Here is a 17,244-nt window from a genome sequence, read left to right on the forward strand (position 1 = left end):
TATTGTATCTTTCTACCAATTGCTTTGATGAAAAATTTAGTACCACATAAGTCTGCCAAATACCATAACCCCTAGGAGGTAAAGCTGTGATCTTTTCATTATATTGTTGAAAGGGTCAGTAGTGCTGAGAAATGGATGTTCTGTCTTTTTCTCTTTAGTTTTTTCAGTGTTGCTGGAAGTTTGGATACTCACAGAATCAATGGCCTCCTGTTTATACATTTAATGAAATGCACCACACTTATTTCAATGGAATTATTCCAGCAGTTGGTACTAAATGGCCAGGGAGTGACCTGCTCCAAGCTTGTACAACTGATGCAGGATACAGAATGCATCCACCCTTCTAAACAGATGTTTGACTGATGAAGTCTTTAAACTCCAGCTGAAGGCATTCAGTGGACTCTGTAGAAGGCTTCTGTACTACCTCATAATGTCCAAACAAATCAGATTTACTGCAAAAATTATAGATCCTTTCTCATTCTTCCCCATGCCAGTTGATCACAAGCAGCTTTATAGAATGTTGTGTTACTTCCCTGTGCCAATTTTCACTTTTGCAAATAAGGGAAAAATTCCTTAGACCTGTGATTTTTTCCAAAATACCTCTTGGTACCCATCTTACTATGTAAGTAGGATCCAGTATTCCCTCTAAAATCTTGTCTTGTATCAAATAAGAACATATTAATTAGGATATTCCAAAATGGCATTTATCTTTATATTTAGCAACAGTGACAGTTCCTGCTTATTCCATGGTTTACTAAAACTCCATAACATTTTCCATTGTACTTTGAAGCCAGACAAAGTAACTAACTTTTTTTTTTTTTGAGGTGGATGGAGTTAATGTTTAATGTCACCTTCCTGAGGTTAACAGTTAAATCATCTTGTTGATCTTGACTAGTGTCCACAAATTTTTTGATTTTGTCATTTGTATTTCATTCTCTTTTCTAGTGAAAGCATTGATTAGGTGTGGGGCAAAGGCTGACTTCATTCAGATACAGTAATTCTGAAAAAAAATGGTTAATAACTACATTTTGAGAACAATTCTAAAAGTTCTGCTTCCTAGGATGTTTTTGTACAGCTCACTAGTGTGAAAATTTGCATAAGCTGGCAGGTGTCAGCCATTTTCTTTTACTTACCAACTGGTTGCTCCAAAGAAGGAAATCTGTTGAGATTGGTTTTTGACCATCTTACTTGATCATTTTGTAATTTTCTTGGCTGTATCTAATTGCCTTTGTTTTCCTTTGTTTTCATGCACTGGAATTGGGCTTTAAATGGCTCTTCCTTTTCAAAGACAGGCAGTGCGTTTCCTTGTCTCTGGATTTCTGGAACTTTTTCTTCCTGAATTACCAAAGCTAATTGTGAGTGGCTCAAGGATTCTTCTGGCTAGTTCCTGATTCCTCCTGTGAAGAAATTTCTCTGGACTTTGTCAGCTTGAATTTCCATGGTTTTTTATGCACTTACCCCTTCCCAAGGCTTATGGGCTTCCTTAACTTTTGTTGTGGCTGCTTTGACATACTTTCCATTATTTGTCCAGCTTCTTTTGTTCCAGCTCTTGAAGTAGCCATAATAATCTCTTACTGTGTTTCTTGGCTTCCTGCAGCAGTGGGAGCAGAACTTTAATTGCACATCTCCTGTACCTTTTTTCCTCAGTAACTGCCAGCTTTTCTGTATTCTGCTTGACTCTCAAATGGTTCCCAAGAGACATACAGTTACTGTCTCCCAGTGCCCAACATGCACTTAAGCCTGTTTATTGTTTTTGTTACTATTGTTAGCTTTTTTCCCACATTTAGAGTACTTCCATCTTCCAGATCATAGGTCAGTGTAATTGGTCATTGGGAAGATTCTGCTTCATGGCTGTGATTACTAAGGTTTTGTCTGTATGACTTACTTTGATGTTCAGTCTACAGGTGTAAGAAAATGGACTCTTGCACAAGCATGGATTTCTTTTTCACAATCTGAGGCCTTGTTAGGTTAATTCAGGTCATTTTTGTTGTGGTCAGGAGTAGCTCATAGAGTTTTTTTGAATGATTTAAGGGAGGGAATAGAAAAAAATAAGGACAGCACTGACAACTACCCCTATGTTGTGTTTTTCTCTTCTCTAGTTTACTGACCAGCATCACTTCTATCTGGCTCTAGACAATCAGATGATTGTGGAGATGCTCAAGACAGAGCTGGCTTACCTCACTTCATGCTGGAGGATGACAGGGAGACCAACCTTGACATTTCCCATCACCCACACAATGCTTGGTAAACTTAATTTTCTCTGTTTCAAGCAGAGTAGGTTACTGCAGGAGAATAGTATGGACATTGTTTTGAGAGGAGACAGGTAGCAAGACTTCTAACATCAGAAGTATGATTTAATTTTCTCATGTGTACACTGAATTTGGATGACATGGTAATATATAACTTTTGTTTTACTTCCTCTTCCATCACCCCATCATCTCCATGCTATTTCTGTCTAAAGAAATTTCATAGAAATCCCTTTGGAACTTGTCTTGAGTGGGTTGGTGTTTGTCTTTAGAACTTGTCCAGGGGGTTGTGTTTTGTTTGCTTGTTTGTCTGGGATTTTTGAATAATCTAATATTGATAGCACATGGGGGTTCTGCCTTAAATTTGCCTGATTGTCGTAGACAACACCCAGTAATTCACTGTATTTGGATGTGATAATTTAAGAATGTTGGTGAGCTTCAATTCTTCCATTATTCTTTTTTAGTTGATGATGGTACTGACATTCATCCAGCAGTTCTTGCCACAATAAGAAAATTAGAAGATGGTTATTTTGGAGGTGCAAGGTAATGTCAGAATCACCAAATTATTATCTCCATGATTTTTAAAATTAAATCCTATAAAAGTCATAGTTTTGAATTTGTGATAGTGAACAGACTTTTTACTAGAATTCTGCAGAGAAGGAAGTTGCAGCTTTTTTATTTTGTGGCAATCAAATGGTAGCTGTACCTCAGGTGCAATGGAAAAGATATGTCTCCCAAAAAGTGTCCTATCTCTGACTGCCATTAATGAACAAAGAAAACGAACATCAAATCTTTGGAAATGTGAAATCTTGACTCTGGATGGCCTTCTGTTATTAAAAAGTAAATTATTTTCACAGTTACTGGACATGATTTTTAATCATTGATTGCATGTAGTACTTGTAATCTGGTGTGTTCCATTCATCTCTGTGTAAAATATGATGCCACAGTACCTCCCAATTCTTTTTCTACTTGCCCTCTCAACCAGTATCTTCGACAATCAAATATTGTCATGGTTTAATTCCAGTCAGCAACTCAGCCCCACATGGCCACTCGCTACCCTTAGTAGGATCCCTTAGTGGGATCAGGGAGAGAATTGAAAGAACACAAGTGAGAAAACTCGTGGGTTGCAATAAAGAGAGTTTAGTAAGTAGAGAAAATAAAACACACATGCTGGCAGAGCAAAATGGGAAATTCATTTACCACTTTCCATGGGCAGGTGGTTCTTCAACCATCTTCAGGAAAGCTGGACTCCATCAAATATAACTGTGGCTTTGGAAGACAAACCCCTGTATCCCTGAACATCCTCCCCTTCATTCTTCTTTCCCTAGCTTTATATACTGAACATGACACACTATGGTGTGGAATGCCCCTGTGGTCAGCAGGTGTCAGCTGTCTGGCTGTGCCCCCTCCCAGCTCCTTGTGCACCCCCAGCCTGTGCTGGTAGAGTGAGGTGAGAAGCAGAAAAGGCTGGGATGCTGTGTAAGCCCTGCTTAGCAGTAACTAATACATCCCTGTGTTATCAGCACTGCTTCCAGCACAAATCCAAAGCATAGACCCATCATTAACTTTTATCCCTAAAACCAGCACAGATGGTTTAGCAACTTCCAGTTCTGTGAAAAGACACTGCTGTTATGGGGCCTTCTCAGGTCTTTGTTCAGGGTCTCTCTTCATATGAACATGCAACATCCTGCATAATCAGGCTTTGAGTTAGGCCTGTTACCATAATACAGTTAAAATCAATTAGTACCTGGAGTAGTAAGTCCTCAGCTGGATCTGCGACTGTTGTTTTCCTTTTTCATTTTTCAGTGTCAGTTTCTGTGGCTTTGTAGTTGCCAAAGGTGGATTGAACAGTAGGTTTCATAAATTTTGGAGGAGTTGTTGAAAGCTAAGTGAGCATTAATCGGTATCAGAATGGTGGATGTTAATGCTGCTTGGCACATGTCCCCTTTTTCAGGGTGAAGATAGGCAAGCTATCAGAATTTCTTACCACCTCCTTTCATACATATCTGAGCTTCCTGGATCCAGACTGTGACCTAAAACTGTTTGATGACAGTAATGACAGCTGTAATAGTCCTGACAGTGAATATGGAGACTACCCAGCAGATTTCTGTGAAAAAGGTAGTAGTGTTTTTTGACTTGGTATTTTTTTTCTCTGTCAAGTTCTATCAGCAGAGCCCGGGCTTGCCTACAGTACAGAGTCTGTTCTGTGCACAGCTGATGGTCATTTGGTTTTTCATTCATCCACCTGAGGACAGGACCTGCATGACTCAGTTTGGAGAATGAATTCATGTGTGTTCCTCCTGCATTTGTAGTATGGCATTGACTGGCAACTGCTACAGCAAAGCTGAGTCTGGAGAGTCAGCAGGTGGGGAGTTGTGGAAGAGGTTAGAGGGAAGAGGACTGTGAGGAGTCATGGACAAGAGCTTGTGTGGAAGAGTCTTAGAATCATACAAGTTGGAAAAGACTTTTACAATCATCAAGTCCAGCTGTGTTGTATGATCTACCAGCAAGATAAAACCCCTTTTGATTCCTTTCAAAGGCAAAGCTAGCTTCTAAATCCGTTTTCAGTGTCAAAAACGGATTTTTTATTTTGTTTAATTTTTTTTTTTGCTTAAAAATCTCTTCCTTATACTATTCTTGCATATTTGACTGCCCTTATAAATAAGTAAGAATATAGTGGTGTGTTTGAATAAAAAAGTGATGATGATAAAATAGTGATTTTTACCTTAAAGAAATCTTTCTCTTTTTTTAATGTATGTTACACTAGACAGCCAGGATGAACTGGATCAGTATATAAATGATGTCCTGCAGAGCACAGCACTGAAGTCATACCTGCCTCCAACTTCAAAGACAACGAGTCAGCCACCTGTGTTCAGTGCAAACCATTCCACAGAAGAGATACTGTCAATAATGGCCAAGACAAAGGGCTTGGAAGTTCCAGGTATTTCTCTGTATTGTTTATTTAGTGATAATAATTAAAAAACCTAGTTTTGCTGCTACAAGGGGTAAGTTCAAGTATTTAAAAGTTATACCTTTTTGACATACTTGTGCTGCTAGTTCTTTCTGCATAGAGAAGAAATAAGAATTTCCTTAAGTAAGAATGACTGAAGCTGCTGCTGTCATGTTCCCACAGTATCCTGTATCATAGTGTATATGTGCATGTTGTAAAATCTGCAATGAAATGTAACATTTAATCAAAGTTAGTGTTACAGAACTTGCTACTTAGATTCTTAGTTGGATAGAATTTTAGAACCCAAACCAGTTAATTAATTGCTTTGACTTTGTTTGTATGAAGGCAGACAAAATGTACTTTTTTATTTTAATTAAGTTGCTGTGAAATTAAATGTTTCAATACAAGAAGAGCATAAATATTCACATGTACTTCCTAAATTTGTAAGAACAAATGGAGTATAGAGAGAACACAGTCTTTCTAATTACGCTACATTTCTGATAGTCTGATTGGAAAATATACACCAAAATAAGACTTTGGCTGGATTTGTAAATGGATTCCAACATATGCAGTGTTTTATATGTAGTATTCATATGCCCTGGTCAATGGAAGACTTCCCTTAACTTCAGTGTAAATTAATAAATTCCAAGCTTTTCTGTTAGTCTTTTCATGTGCCACATCATCTGATCCTCCATTGAATTTAGCATATGAAGTTAACAGAGCATTAACCTGCATTTAGCATTATAATTTTAATTATGAAATCTTACCAGTTAGGCCAATTTCTCCACTCATTTCCTGTTGAAACGTTTAAAATACCTGGCAGGGTCAGGTCATTGGGCTGCAGGATTTCATGGGCCAAATAAGAGGTATCAGTTGAGCATGTAGCCCCTGAGCCTTTGACATGCTGATCTCAGAAACTCTCCAAGCAGCCCTGCACGGAGATAAGGTTTAGAACATGAGCTTGTCTCAGAGTTCCATGCACAGCATCTCAGAAGCACTGCCTCTGTATTTTGACTCTTGGAGGTATTTCTGTTGTTTTTACCTAGTCAAACTACTTCATGTAGTGTTTCTGATTTTCATGTTACTGAAACAGACTTTTTTTTCTTTCTGTTCTGGTGACTTTGCCTTCCAGCTATGTCTATGTCTCTTCCCACTAAAGTTCTGAACACACACCGAAAGTCTCTGAATCTTGTTGATAATCCTCATTTCTTTGAGACAAAGGTAAGGTGTGGGAATTTTTATGTTGTTGTGGTTTTGGAAAGCAATGCTGCAGCCTTTCCTCATGTTTTCCTTCCAAACCCTATGCCAGGTCTCATTTTTCTTCACTGACAAGCCATTCTGTCCAAAGGCATTCCCTTATTTTGGAAATTATTTTTTTGGCTGGATGAAGATTTTTTAGTCAAATAGACCCTATCAAGTGGAAAGGTTTAATTGCATGTGCAAAACAGGAAAGAACATTATAGTTGCTTTATTTTTAAAAGCCAAAAGTTAAGTCATCGTCTTTGGTTTTAGCTGAACACGAGGGGAAGAACAGGATGTTCACAGCCTTTAGAGATGTTTTCCAATAAATGCTACTTATAGTAACATCTGGGCAAAAGGGAATGTGTGAGTGTCCTTGAGGCACCAGCCAAATCCCACCTCAAGGCATGAAGATGGGGTTGTGCTGGGGACTTGTTTTGTCTTGGTATATGTGAGTTTGTATCCAGCCTCCTGAAGGATTTTGCTCTGCACAAGGCTGTGCTTGTGGAAATGGTATTTTAGGATTATATAAATTGATGAACAGCTTGTTAAACAAAACATTTTTTCATCCAAGAACTCATCATAGGATTAAATTATCTGATTAGTTATCATTTTACTTACAAAAGCTTGGAAAATTTATAATGGCAATATTTGCATTCATAAAGCACCACTTACATACAGTTTAGGGATGGAACTCAAAAAGATCTAAATTATTTCAGTGAAAAAAAGGATATATCTCTCGGCTTTTCTCTTTACAAGTAACATGAGATGACAGGAAAAGCATGCAGATAATTCAATTTCTTCGTTTTGTCAAAAAATAAATACATACAGGGTTCCATTCTGGAGGTTGTATTTCTTGGGATTAGTCTCCTTTCTGAGCCTGCAATACCCTGGTAAGAGCTAGCTGATGTGTCTGTATTTCAAGTGCAGAGCTTTGTTGCAAGTCTGTTGAGATTTTTTAATGGGAAATTTGAAGTTACAGAAAGTTACAGATCTACTATTTACAAAGTCATGTCTTTTGATTTTTCATCCATCTTTGTTATCAGGACTGTGAAAATGTTTTGCGCTTACCTAAAGATGCTCAAGGTGATTTGGATTGCAGGAAGCTTGTTGATCAGCTGAAGGAATGTCCAACACTCCATGATCAAGCAGATATCTTGTATATCTTGCATATACTCAAGTAAGTTGCCTGAGTATGAACTTCAGCATCTTTAAGTTTGGTCACAGCTATCTGATTATTCTTGTGCAAAAGGTTCCACTTTTCAGGTTGTGTTTTGAGGGGATAGTAGATATATTTTGTGCTTTAACAAACATATTTTCAGTTAGTTTGATTACAGGAATTATTTGGATACAAAAGAAGACTTGTGCAAATTTTACAGTTGATTGGCACACAGCTGCAAATACATAAAGTCTCCAGGGTTCACAAATTATATGCACAAATCCTTTCCATAAATGAGAACACACCCTGCTGTATTTGTATTGCTCCATTTAAAGTTCACAAAGTTTTGGTGTGATCAAGAATGAAAGTGGAGGGAAAATTCATCTTGTCATTTTCTAACTAAAAGGGAAATGCAATTTTAATGAGTGTTCACTATTTTTCCTCTAATCCCTTTGCATATTTAATTATACAACTGGTTAAAATTTGGTACTTTTTAAAACATTCTTGGAAGCAGTCTGAACCCATCTGCTGGGGTTAGTAAACACCTGCTATTTAAATTGGTTTGATGGGAACAAAATGCAATTACAAACAACTGAATCATCTTCTGAAGTGTGTTTATTGAGCTTTTTTTTTATTCCTGTGCAGGACAATACTGCTGGAACCTGTCAGGCAGTTAGCTTTTGGTGCAAAGACAAGTATGTGTTAATCACAGATGGTCTTCCCTACTGCTTCCCTACAAAGACTGCATTTTTGTTTATTTTAGTCTGTCTCCTGTGAGAGCCTCTTCTTTGATCTTCTTGACTTCCCAAGCAAAATGTTAAGCATCCTCTCTTTAAAGAGTAAAGGAAATCCTATAAAAAATATGTTTTGTTGTTTAACTGCATCTAACACCATTAATTTTACTGAGAGTGACTTTGTTGGTCAGGCAGATGGACCTCTGGTGGTCTCTGTCAACAGGATTTGAAAAGTCATTCTGTGACACTTCAAAACATTACTAAAGAGAACCATAATGCAGTGAAATTCAAAACCAGGAGAGGAACAGAAATCTCCTTTGCTTTTTTTCAGTAATGGCATAAGCAACACAGAAGTTTAGTTAATAGCTAAGAAAGAGGAAAGGCTAAAAAATTACCCTGAAAAATGGGTATAGTCTTCAACAGGCAGAAGACTATATTGTTGGATTCTGCTCTGAAAAATCACCACATGGAGTGTTCCTCTAGCAAAGTGTCCATGTAAATGCTCAATTTAAAGTCTAGTGGGAAATCCTTTAGGTGGTTCCTTTTCAAGTTGCTGACTCACAGCTGAGTGAGTGCTGAGATTAGTGTGAAAGTTCCTGGTACCAAGAGGATTTTGTCCACATATAATCAGTCTGTGGTGAAGACACAGATATCCCATTTGGTATTTAATTCTGTCACCAACGTGAGCAAGGCTGTCAAAATCTACCTCTGTGGTAAAGTTTAGCATCTTGCCTAATGACAATTACTTCCTGTTTGTTTTGTGGCAGAGGTGCTGACTGGGACACAGAGCTGGATGGACAGTATGGTGTCACTGTTCACTGCCTCCTCAATGAGCTCTACAGAAAGGCAGGCCTTCATCAGGAATGGGGCTTAATCCGTTACATTTCTGGCATTCTCAAAAAGAGAGTTGAAGTCCTGGCTGAGGTATGAAATACAAATAATCCTGGTTCAGCTTCCTGCCTGGGAACAGAGATAAAATTATCAGTTTGCTGTTGGGGTTTGTGCTTGTCCTTCTTCTGGTTTTACTTTACAACATACATAATGCAGCATTTTTAATCAAGTATTGGTTGTTTTTCTGATCTAGAGTCTTACTGCATCTTTGTTTTTTGTCTATACTGCAAACTGTGCTAATGTTGGCATGGACTGAGAATGTCACACTGTAAATAGTTGTGAAGGCTTCATCTCTATTAGCTGGAGAAGCTTAATTATGTGCTTTGGAAGCTGCAGTTTTCACTCACTGGTAATTGTGTATTGCTGTTGTGGTGGTATGAACACTTTGGGAACACTGCTATGTAAGGGTGCTAGTGATGACACAAAAACATGTCCTGCCCATGTCCATCCCCTTGGACAGTCTGCCTTGTGAATGGATGTTTGGAACCATTAAATATCTATGACTATTAAGTGGTAACAAGAAAAATCCACTGCTAAGAGTACATATATGATTCTGATCATTACGAAAAGGTTTCCTCTCAAGTATTCTAAAAGTAGTTGTTTAATTTTCTAGTAATTCCCAGCATATTTCTGAAAGCTCTTTCTGTAATTCCTGGCCGTTTTCAAGGCTCTTTGTCACATCTAAGATGCCTTATTTTAGTGGCAGTCCTGTCTGTGAGGAGCAGTTCATGATGATCACTGGTGCATGGTACTTCATTAAGCACAGCACTTTCTCCCTTCTCAAGACACAATGGATGAGCAGTACTGACATGCTCACAAAAAGCCATGTATGTTGAGAAGATATTGACAAAGAATTGGGGAGAAGAATAGAGATGATCTGTTTTCTTCCATGTTAAGGGAGTGAAAATAGACTCTTCAAAATCAGAGGAACACTGCTCTGTGATGTTTTTTGATTCAGGACAGGTAGACTGGTAAACTGAACACCCCCTTTTAAAGGAGATCAAAATATAATTTCAAAATGTATCAGGAATGTGAGGCAGTATGCTAGGTGTTTGTTTCAGGGGATATATTAGTACACAGGATTTTTTAAACTAATGCTGCCAAACTTCTCATTGATTAAAATACTGTGTTAAATAAAGAACAAAAGTTTATCATATGATAAAGGATGAAAGCCTTTATTGATCTGACAACCCCAAAAGAGTTCTATTCTCATCATTATGCTGCTGATTTCACTGAGCAGGGAAACAGGCCACTTTCATCAGGGGCAAACAGCATTCTGCTGAATTTTTATGTCTGGTAATAAATATAAATGCATTTAAAAATTGCTAAAGAAATTGAATTAATTTAATTTTGTGAATTAAATGCCGTATCACTTCCACATGACTCAGAGAAAGTCTTTTTTGTGCCCTTATGATAGGCATGCACAGACCTTCTGTCACACCACAAACAACTTACAGTGGGCCTGCCACCAGAACCCCGTGAAAAAATCATTACCACGTAAGTTGGAGCTCTGCCTCAGGCACAGACTGCCCTTCACCTTCCTACTGGTACCATTCTGCTGCTATTATATTCTTTTAAACCTCACTCCTTGTCCTCAAAAGGATTTGCAGCCACCCAGGTAGAATTGTAGGCACCTTTGTCCTGGGTGATTTGATCCCAGTGCTTGTTGAAGAATTTTAATAGCTGGTTGTGCTGAGTCACTGCTACCTGTGGTTTGTCTTCTTGCAGCCCACTGCCACCTGAGGAGCTCACAGATCTCATTTATGAAGCCAGTGGCCAAGACATCAGTATTGCAGTCCTGACACAGGTATGCAGTCTGTACAAAAAGGCTTCTTGGACTGTGCCCAGTGGTGTGCCAGTGTTTGCTCTGAGACTGGGGAAGCCATGAAGACCCACTCTGATGGGTGCCTTTATGGATTTGTCCTTACAGGAGATAATTATGTACTTGGCAATGTACGTCCGCTCACAGCCCAGTCTTTTTGTGGAGATGCTCAGGCTCCGCATTGGTCTGATAATCCAGGTGATGGCCACTGAGCTGGCACGAAGTCTGAAATGCTCAGGTAGGAAGCAGTTTTACTGTAAGGGTACTTATGGCACATTTTTTGCTTCACCCTTCATGTTTGATCTTCTCATTTATGTGTGTTCAATTCTTTTATTAAACTCTTAGTTCATATGTGCAGTTACCTGCGCACCTTGAAAATCACGTTTTTTTGACTTAATGAAAAATTTCTCTTCCCCCAGCGCCCACTTACTCAAAGAATAATTTAGATCCACATGTCACCTGCTCTAGGGAGATGACTGTAATACCTTTCCAAGTGGTCTTGTTCTATAAGGGAGCAACTCCTTTCTCATCATAAGCTTCAATGAAATTTTGCACAAGCTATGACATAATAAAGATTCATGCAAACAGTGTTATTTCGATGGAGTGTTTGTTTTTTAGTCCTGAAATACGCTTTCTTTGAAATGTGACTACATATTATTTTTTTAAAGGAAGGGCTAGCCAAAGAGTTAAATGTGATTTGACTTCATTCACAGTTTCTTTAGTTGGCTTTATAGCTTGTTGTCTTCTCAGTGGCATTTGTCATTTTGTTTTGTTTTATTTTGTTTAACTAGGTGAAGAAGCTTCAGAGAGCTTGATGAATCTAAGCCCCTTTGATATGAAAAGTCTTTTACATCATATCCTCAGTGGGAAAGAGTTTGGAGTGGAAAGGAGCTGTAAGTTGATCACTTTTATATGTTAAGTTAGGTTGTCTTATAAGTGGGGATCTCTTTTTCTGCATGTAGAAGAAAGGTATAGGTAATGTGTTAATCATGGTTGACCAGTAAGGTGTATGTCTGTGTGAAATAAATGAAACACATATCCTGGAAGCTATCCTGCACTGAAATAGAATTGTATCAAGTTTTCAGTAATATGAAGGCAAACTTTTAAAATGAGGAAATTTTACGGAACCAGAACAAAAGCCGTTAAAAGGTCATGTCTAACCTGCCTTCAAGAAGCATGTCTTTGATGCCCACATATTCCTGACCTTCACATCAGCTGTCTCATGGGTTCCTCTCTAGACCCTCAGAGACTCGTTGCAATTCTGACTAAATTTACAATTGCTCACTGTCTTGGAAAATCAGTTTCTGATTCCCAAGACAGATTTATGTCCCTTACTTGATACAATCAGGTTTGAACTCTTGATACGATTCTGCAAAATGATGCTGTCACCAAGAGCATTGCACATTTCTAAAATGATTTGTGTTTAACTTCTTAGATACAAATTCAACTATTTTTCTACCCCTGGAATGTTAAAAATGTCAATTTGCTTCTTTAGTGCGACCTGTAGATTCTTCATCATCCAGCCCTGCAATATCTATTCATGAGATGGGACATTCTGGAGCAACCAAAACAGAAAGAAGTGGTATTACTAAATTGAAGAGTGAGATGAAGCAGGTGAGGATTTCTGCCAATGCTCATCAGAAAGTACAGCTGTTCTGGAACTGTGTTGTGTTAGGTTTTATTCTTGCTAAATAACAGAAATTTCCAAAGTTCCTTTGATTTTAAAAATGATCACTAAATAGAAGGCAGTTAAGGGATGTTTCTTCCAGAAATGTTCTTCCTCTTTTGTTCTTGCTTTACATGCTCAGTGTAGAAGAATTTGACTACAAACTGTAATGCAGTCATGGCGCACACTGTAAAAACAGCTCTTCTATCATGTTTAGCTAAGGAAAAGTCAGATGTACAAAGAGAAACTAGAGAAGCTTTTATGCAGTGTTCATTCTTGTTTTTTGCCCAAGTTGCAAAATAGGACCCCATGCTTTTTGGAAAAGATACATGTATGTAGAAAAGGAATCTTCTTTGTTTTCTTCCAGTTCTGTTTCTTCAGGAATGGAGGATGATTGCTGCTAGTTTTTAGATAGATAGATAGATAGATAGATAATATTCAAGTTCAATACTTTAAATTACACTTCAACTGAGTATATGGAGAGAACACAGAAAACACAACCAAAATACTCTGAATGAATGTGACTGATGGTTTTGTTATGAGTGGTTTGATTTCTCTGTTTTGTGTCTCTATTAGTAATTTTCTTTTGCTTTGAATAAATAGGAAGGTAGTGGTCAAATAAAATACATTTGTCAGAATGGTTCTATTTTTCCTCATGCATTATTCAAACTGGAGAGAGAAGGCTCTAAGAGACCTTTTTGCAGCCTTGCAATATATAAAGGATGCTTAAAGGAAAGATGAAGTGGTGCTTTTTGCCAAGGCCTGTAGTACAGGATAAGGGGCAACAATTTTAAACTGAGAGGGTGAGTTTCGATTAGATACAAGGACACCTTTTCACAATAAAGGGGGAGAGGCAGTGGAACAGGTTTCCCAGTGATGTTGTGGGTGCCCTGTCCCTGCAAATATATAAGGTCAGATTGGATGGGGCTTTGAGCAGCCCCGTGAAATATTTGATGTTTTCCTTTGATCGATGAAACAGATTGAATAAATCTTCAAAAAGGAATGGCATTTTTACATGGTCTTATCATGAAGCATTTGCTGGTGGCAGTAAAGATCACTCAATGATTTTTCATGGGACATGGTCAGGCAGGGAAGCAGAGAGCTGTGAGGAACACATGATGTTTCTTGTGAGACCTGATTGCTGTGTTTGAGCAGTGCCGTTGCTGGAGCATCATTGTGGATGAGGGGGAGGCTGTGAAGGTGCTGCCAACTGTGCTGCACTGGCCCTGAGATGGCCTTGGAGGTCAGTCTGAGCAGGGCTCCCAGTCAAATGGAGGTGTCTGGGTTCAGGGCCTTTCCAGGAAGGAGGAGGGACAAGGCACTAGATGGCAGCATTATTTTGTTTGAAATACAGAGGTGGGCCTGAGCTTCAATACTTGGACCTCTCTTGACATTAGAAACATAGTTCCTTTGTTGCTTTCACATTCCACAGAAACTTGGTATTTTGCACCGAGGAGGAGTTGGCTGGGCTTATTTTTGTATCACCCCCCACTTTGCCTTTCCTGCTGCTTCCTGCCACATCTCACTGCATTCTCTGAATAATTGACTAACAGCTAGTGTTGACTAGCAGCTAATACAATGTCATTTTGGCAAGGGGTTGGGTGGGGTGGTGCAGGATACACTTTGTTGTAACAAGGAATATTTCGAGTACTTGTACTAACATCTCTGGACTTGTTCAGCAACTGCAGCTCCCTCTATTGTGGCTGTTCTTGAGTCAGAACCATTAACACTGAATGTGATGGCATGGATTGGGGTGGACAGTTAAAGAAAAGAGCTTAAAGTCTGAGGTTCTGCATCTACATTTCAGCAAAAAATTTGCCTTGCAGCCTTTTGTTTAGTGCTCCCCATCCAGTTGGCAGCCTGCTGTCTCTCCAGCAAGATGATTTTCTCATGCAAAGAGAAGCTGGTGGCATTACAACAAATGGGAAATGGAAGTAGGGAGCTTGTTTTTTATCTCAGCCCTGAGTCACAGGGAAGCTTTTGCTTGCATCTTAAACTGGTGGTTTGTGCTGGCCATGCTGGGAGCTCTGTGGATGGCATGGGCTGCCAAACAGGGTCCTGGCATGGTGGGCTCTACCTCATGGTGACCCTGGGAATCAGCAGCAGCTGCCCTGGTATTGGCTGAAGTGCAGCCCTGCAAGAGGCCAGGCGTTGCTGCAGTTTTTCCCTGAGTACCCGAGGTTATTCTGTATTTCTTGTCTTTGCACCTAAGTGTTACCTAATCTGTCTGTGTTCTGTTCCCCTGACTATCTGATGCTGGTGTCTGGTTTTGTTTCGTAGTTCTTTCATGAGGGGCACTCCATGTCCAGCAGCATGGTTGCTTCCACAGTAAAACACCATCTGTAGCTCTGCACCCGCTCTTCACCCTGCCTGTGTTTGTGTGCAAGAGTCTTGGCCCTAGACACTTCCTCTGTCTTCTCCTGCCTAAAACCCTACCTCTTTATCTTGTCTCCATTGGGAACCAATTCTCATTAGTAATGTTCTAATTGAACATTACCAGTGTCTAATTGACTCTTGAGTCTTGCATTTGGATCCACTTAGTTCTTCTGAAGCTTAAGCACTTGTAGCAGATAAAGTATTATAGCAGATTTAGCTACTTGATAGTGGATTGTTACAGGTGTCTTCAGCATGTAAAAGTAATGTAGTGTGGATAAATGCTGACAGCCTCTGGACAGTGAGGAGCCAAGAACAGCTTCAAGTTGCTGAGATAGGGGTTGTGTAGGTATCTTCAAGAAGTTCAAGGCAGAGAACTGTAGCACTTCTTAAGCTCTCTGTCTACATCTTCAGAATTACTGTCAATGGCACACCTTCAAAATGCCCTAAAAACACAGCTACAGAGCAGGAAGTTCTGTCTGTCATGGTCAGTTTGCAGTGGAAAGGAAAAGCAAACATTGGAACATCAAAGGAACACCACGTGTGCCTCATGGACACTAGTAGCAGTGGAAGTGGACTGTTTGCTGGGGTTTTTTTTGTAGAGCTTGGCTACGTAGAGTCTATGAGCCTGTGCTTTCCAAATATGTAGTTTGCAGTTGTTTTCCTCCTTCCCATTACATTGCTCAGGTGACTTCTTACTTGGAGATAAGGGGATCTAAGATAGCACTTTCAGCCAAGTCCTTTCTGGGCTGAAAATAACAGGTATCAAAAAGGAAGGAGAACACAGTCTCTGGGAGTGCGAGGAATGGGCAAGCTGTGTGTGTGTAAATCACAACAGGCATTTGGTGGTATTACCCCAACTTTGAAATATATTTGCTGCCTAATTTAGTGTCCAGACCTGGTAGAGTAAAATAATAGAGCAACAAGGGTAATAAAGGAAATGAGACTAACACTTACAGAGGCAGGCATGATGATTTCATGGCTTCATTAGGTCAATTTTTAATCTACTTACTTTAATGGAACTTTGGCATGAGAGCCTCTCTTTCTGGACTTCCGAACCTTTGATACTTTCACAACACTGAGCCCCATGTCCAAGTGAATTGGACCTACCTGCAGATCCCCCCACCCTGCACACCAGTGACACTGCCCTGGAAGCAACTCATGCTTGTTAAAATAGTCAGGTGTTGCATTAAACCAAGCAGTGAAGTTCACTGGATAATGCCACGTTGAAGTGCTTGCCTGTTTTGTTGAGAAATGATGGGAGTACTTGAGAAATTAAGCTTGTTGCCTCTCTTGATGGGGATCAAGAATCAATCCCACCTCATGATCCTGTTTGACACCAAGACCTGTATTTTTTCCCTGGTTCTGAGGTATAGAACAGAGATGTATTGGCCAGAAGTGGCGCTTGGGGTGGTAGAAAGCAACTAACCAAAGCTTTAATGTCCTTACAGAGGGGCAGTACGCCATCATCTCCCACCAGTACTTCTCCAACTGGATCCAGTGGAGATATGAGCTGGGGTGACAGAAAAGGGCAGTGGCTGCGCAGAAGGAGACTTGATGGTGCTATTAACAGAGTTCCTGTTGGCTTTTATGAGAAAGTGTGGAAAATCCTTCAGAAGGTAAGCTGACTACTGAGGAGGAAGCAAGGAAGCTGTAACTCAGGGAGGTGGTTCAGGAGTGGCATCTTGCCAGGAGTGGAAGCTGATCAACAGGTGGAAACCAGTGTCACTGGTAAAAGGGTGTCTCTTGAACATAAAAGGGCTCCATTAACACAAGTTCGTGTGTTTCTTTGAAAATGTGTTTTTCTCTGAAACCACCAATGCTGAATTTTGGCTGAATGATTCTCTTCCACTATTCCCTGTTGTGCATTCCCTGGCCTAATGCACGTTGGCAGTGCACCTAAAGGGCACTGCAGTGCAATGCAGTTCTGTGCTTCAGGTCAGAAGGGCTATGAGAAATGAAGTAGGAAACTGCTCTAACTCTTCCAGAATGTATTGAGACCTCTTGCTGGCTCTTCTGAGCTGTATTCTTAAGGCATTCTTAACCTTTTTTGTTCGTTAGTTTGGTTTTAAGTGAAAAGTCAGTCTTTTCCAGCATTTTGGGTATCAGGGGTATAGAAATGTAAAAAAAACCCCAAAAATAGCAACTCTCCAGGAAGGAGAGAGGA

The 17,244-nt window shown here is 39.6% G+C and overlaps 1 protein-coding gene across 1 annotated transcript in view; it reads left to right on the plus strand.

The window, feature by feature from the left end:
- Nucleotides 1–17,244, plus strand: part of PHKA2 (phosphorylase kinase regulatory subunit alpha 2) — a 44,889-nt gene that overhangs the window by 19,613 nt on the left and 8,032 nt on the right. Inside the window, exons 16-28 of the mRNA XM_015636262.2 lie at nt 2,097–2,241; nt 2,708–2,786; nt 4,198–4,361; nt 5,011–5,184; nt 6,326–6,414; nt 7,479–7,612; nt 9,093–9,249; nt 10,634–10,713; nt 10,945–11,023; nt 11,147–11,276; nt 11,830–11,931; nt 12,534–12,652; nt 16,529–16,696. Of these exons, the coding sequence (XP_015491748.1) occupies nt 2,097–2,241; nt 2,708–2,786; nt 4,198–4,361; nt 5,011–5,184; nt 6,326–6,414; nt 7,479–7,612; nt 9,093–9,249; nt 10,634–10,713; nt 10,945–11,023; nt 11,147–11,276; nt 11,830–11,931; nt 12,534–12,652; nt 16,529–16,696 (1,620 nt within the window). The remainder of the gene's footprint in view (nt 1–2,096; nt 2,242–2,707; nt 2,787–4,197; nt 4,362–5,010; nt 5,185–6,325; nt 6,415–7,478; nt 7,613–9,092; nt 9,250–10,633; nt 10,714–10,944; nt 11,024–11,146; nt 11,277–11,829; nt 11,932–12,533; nt 12,653–16,528; nt 16,697–17,244) is intronic.

This window comes from Parus major, chromosome 1 (assembly GCF_001522545.3).
Source record: "Parus major isolate Abel chromosome 1, Parus_major1.1, whole genome shotgun sequence".
Classification (NCBI taxonomy): Eukaryota; Metazoa; Chordata; class Aves; order Passeriformes; family Paridae; genus Parus; species Parus major.